Consider the following 4,327-nt stretch of genomic DNA (forward strand, 5'->3'; position numbering starts at 1 on the left):
TAGCCATTTTTGTTGTCTTGCGTATTCGATTCCTATGCACGGAGACTGCGCACAATGCGGTACGATTCATGCACGTTGGATATTAATCAGTACATTTTTGTTGAAATAGCACCATGGGAACATGACATTATGGGGAATCCCCAATTGAATGGAAAAACCCGAGAATGATTGTTACAATAAAAGGATACTAAACGAAAAAAATCAATCAATAAATGGTTGTGCACGCCACCTCGAATGGCAATTTATAGTAGATCGAGGGTATACCTAAAGCAAACAGCGAAAATGGCGGGTTTTTTTTTTTAAAGAACCGCAAACAATTTTAATTTTAAAACAGGATATTCGGCATAATCGACCACTTTGGTAAATTCGAAGTAGATATTACATAGGCCTAATTATTGTATTTGCTTAGTTTTGACAATGAGAGGAGGCCTACACATGCACGTCGTTCAATGAATCCACACCTCAAACTGTTCCACTCTTGCAAAGGCTAGTTGTGATGGGGCATTACAAATCACCATTATTTTTCATTCGCTTTAGTCGCTTTAGAAAAGGGTTTTATCAAAAGTTATATTCGTTCAATTCCTGTTTCGTTGCCATATCAAGTCCACCCCGGAAAAAAAATGTTTCGGTTGTTGAAAATTATAGAGTCGCTGGTGTCTCTCATACACTATTATTTTTGTTGTTGTTTGGATTATACAATATTTCAGATTTGACAATAACGATCAACTTGTACCAGGGGTTCAGGGAGGAATAAATCTTTGTTTCACATGACAATTTTGGAGAAAACTAAAATATTTCATGTAATGAAATACAAAATGAATATATAATGAGTAAGTGAGTGGCTCCGTAACACAAATGTTTGCGATGAATTGCATGTATGAAAGAACCGCACCGATTGGTTCCCGGTCAGTATAGAACAGAGTACGCATGCAACGATGATCTTGATTGGTCATTGGTATTTAGTGATTGATTGCAAACCTTTGTGTTACGGAGCCCTGGATGTGTAAAACTGTTTTGTAAAAAAGAACCTTCAAGTGTCATAACTCTTATTTTAAATATGATTTTGATGAAATTGTGTCAGTGTTATGCTGGAGTTTTCTCCTTTTATTGAATGAAAGGGATTTGTCCTTTTTAAGTTAGGGTTACACTGGAGCCAAATAAGCTGTGAATCCATCCGAATACACGTATTCGGGTGCATGGTTTCGGGAGTAGGCCTATTCTGTTCTCCCACCGCGAATGCGAGAAAATTCGGAAGGGATTCAGAAACATTCGCGGGGGAATTTGGCTCGTTTTGAAATGTTAAAATCCAGCCGAACACGTACCCTCCAAAATATTCCAAAATCGGTGGCCACAACAAATTTAATTCGGGCCACGTACATTTAGGATGTATTCAGATGACATTCGGTTGGGTTAGGGGAGGCATCGGAGTATTCTGGGCAGATTCGGACCCGATTCGGACTTATCCGTGTCATTCAAAGAGTAACGTTCCGAGCTTGGATCATTCGGCCATATTCGTTTCGATTCGGATCAACATTTGGGTCGTCATTGGGCTGTAATCGTAGCAATCGGGCCACATTCGGCTCAATTCTGGTCACTTTTCAGGTGGCATTCGGCTTTATATTCGGAATGGCCAAAATTGATTTGGGTCAAGTCTTGGCGATTCTGCGCTGAATCGGGACCTGTTCGGGACGAATTCGTCTCTATTCGGGGAGTTCCCCGAATCAGAGACGAATAAGTTCCGAATCCACGGAGACCAATAAGTTCCGAATCAGGCCGTATTCGGGTAGAATCGGGTCGAATTAATTCGGGGGGAAAATCGGTTCTGGTGTAGCCCTAGCTTTACATAACGCCGATAATGTAGGTCATATGACTCGCGGGCTCTCTCACTCATGGACACTTGGATTCGTGGATTGTCGGATTCATTGGTGTCGCGTGTCGTGGTCTGTAAAAACACACACATACAAACACACAGAACCGTGCATGCAGGTACAAGATTCAAAATTTAAAAAAAAACATGGACCATTAAATTGTGATTTTATTTTAATGTTCCGCCCCCACCCTTCAAATTCGTTCATGCCTCGTTTAAAAGGGTGAACGAAAATGAAAACATCTTGGAATGTGTTAACGACTTTTGTTTCTTTTTAAATTTAGGGTTATACCAAAACCGAATCAGCTGCGAATTCATCCGAATACACGCATTCGGCTGGTTTCGGGAGTATTCTGTTCTCCCTCCGCTAATGCGAGAAGTATTCGGGAGGGATTCAGGAGCATTCGGATCCACCGAGACCATCTGATTCAGGCCGTATTGGGGCAGAGTCGGTCCGAATTTATTCGGGAGAATTCAGATTTGGTGTAATCCTAGCTGAATGTTTTGTGATGGGAGTAACCCAGTCAGTATGTTTTCGAGGTCTTATTCTTGGTTAGAGTGTGGAATCTGGAATTCCCCCCGGTTTGAATGAGAACATGGAACAACAATGAAATATCAGTCACTCTGTGGGGGAAAACCCACGCTATTGCGTCTGACAGTTTTAGGCATCTGCAACACAATGAAATATCAGTCACTCTGTGGGGAAAACCCACGCTATTGCGTCTGACAGTTTTAGGCAGCTGACAAGGTAAAGTCAGTATAACGTTGTCATGCCATATCCTTCCTTCAGAAAGAGCCAAAAAAAATTGTTGAACAAATATCTCTCCAGAACTAATCAAACATTAATTAGCGAAATCTTCACATCGAAACTCGCCAGAGACAATGGACAGTCATCAAGATTTCAAATCGATGTACGCAAAGCTTGTAGATAGCCTCAACTGTGCTATCTGCCAAGATGTTCTTAAAGACGCCAGGGATCTAGAATGTGGCCATACATTTTGCATGGCATGTCTAGGAGAGCTTGTAGCTATAGAAGGTATGTAGGCCTTTCAATCTTCAAAAGTTTATATGGTATTGACATGATGATGAAAATTATGACGTGAACTATAGTGCATTTTAACTTACAAGAGCTGGAGCGACTAATGGGGGTCGCAAATTCAAATGGGATCGATATGTCCCTCGTTTTCCGGAAATATAATTGCAAGGTAGCGTAGATTTTTCTTTACTACTACAAGTAATTTCGAAGTGACAATATCATACTGTATACCCAGTAGCGGACCGTGACCCGGAGGAGACAAAGCATTGGGGGGGCACTGCATTGTGTGTGAACAATGCCGTGCCCCCCCATGCTTTGTCTCCTCGGGGTCACGGTCCGCCACTGTGTATACCTACCAAATAAAAGCTCTAAATCATGTAACTTTTACCCCACAAAAATGTGTTAAAAAGGCTGTTTTCGACTCCCCGCACGGCCGCCATAGAGCAAATGTGACTGAGGTATTATCACTATCTTTTAATTTGTCGTCGTCATCATCGTCATCATTCAACTGGTGCTTTATTATAAAGGTTGGACATCTAACATCCAATGTTGTCTCTGCCAGAGGAAGACGAGTATCCGTTCCGGCGGTGTAAACGGTCTGAAACAGAACTACAAACTCAACTGTATCCTGGACGAACAGGCGTCCATCTTGAAGAAAATGGAAGCTTCGGACGTAGCCGTTGCTGCAACACCGGGACAGCAAGATTCACCGGAAGCACCACTGCAGATCTGGGTGCGTGACCTCGAAGGCAAGTCGCAGTCCTTTCTAGTTCGTACGTCGGACACGGCAGACGCCTTCAAGCGACAGGTCGAGAAAAAGATTGGCATTCCACCCAATGTTCAGCGTTTGCTTTTCCAGAGCAAGCAGCTAGAGGGCTCGACCACTTTGGATGAGTACGGCATAGGCCTACATTCCACAATTGAGCTTGCCCTACCTCTTAAAGGGGGAAAAGTGATCCTAGCAATTCATAGATTACCGAATAGTGTTTCGTAGATAAAATTTGGGTAATCTCGTTTTTGTCATTTTTTAAAGGATTATACTAAGATTTCCCTACCCAACCCCGATAAGTATTGATTTTTTTTTGCTATACACTGTCCAACTTTTCCTTTAAAAATCTGGATCAAACTGGCCAACAGCTGAAACTGGTCTACCAGAGTCAGGGGCGGATCAAGGGGGAACTGAGGAGCCTTTCTATTCCCGACTAATTTGTTTTTCTTTAGAATGTCAATATTATTTTTGTTATTATTCATTGAGAGGTGGCAAATTGCCTGTGAAGTGGTTACCGTGGATCTTTTTTCTAGGCAGATTTTTTTTGTAAACCACTGCCCACCTCCAGCCTTCAAACCCCCTCCCTCTCCTCATCCCGATACCAGCCAAACCTGCTTCCACCCTGGTCATAGGAGAGTATTTGGTCTCGATAATA

General features: G+C 42.3%; 1 protein-coding gene across 1 annotated transcript; it reads left to right on the plus strand.

Moving 5' to 3' along the window:
• The first annotated feature begins 2,625 nt into the window (after positions 1 to 2,625).
• On the plus strand, positions 2,626 to 3,897 carry LOC121430485 (E3 ubiquitin-protein ligase TRIM31-like). Its single transcript, XM_041627761.1, has 2 exons — positions 2,626 to 2,903; positions 3,431 to 3,897. Exons 1-2 carry the CDS (start codon positions 2,750 to 2,752, stop codon positions 3,895 to 3,897), a joined length of 621 nt encoding a protein of 206 aa, XP_041483695.1. The 5' UTR covers positions 2,626 to 2,749.
• Positions 3,898 to 4,327: the final 430 nt, after the last annotated feature.

The sequence above is a fragment of the Lytechinus variegatus genome, chromosome 1, assembly GCF_018143015.1.
Source record: "Lytechinus variegatus isolate NC3 chromosome 1, Lvar_3.0, whole genome shotgun sequence".
Lineage (NCBI taxonomy): Eukaryota > Metazoa > Echinodermata > Echinoidea > Temnopleuroida > Toxopneustidae > Lytechinus > Lytechinus variegatus.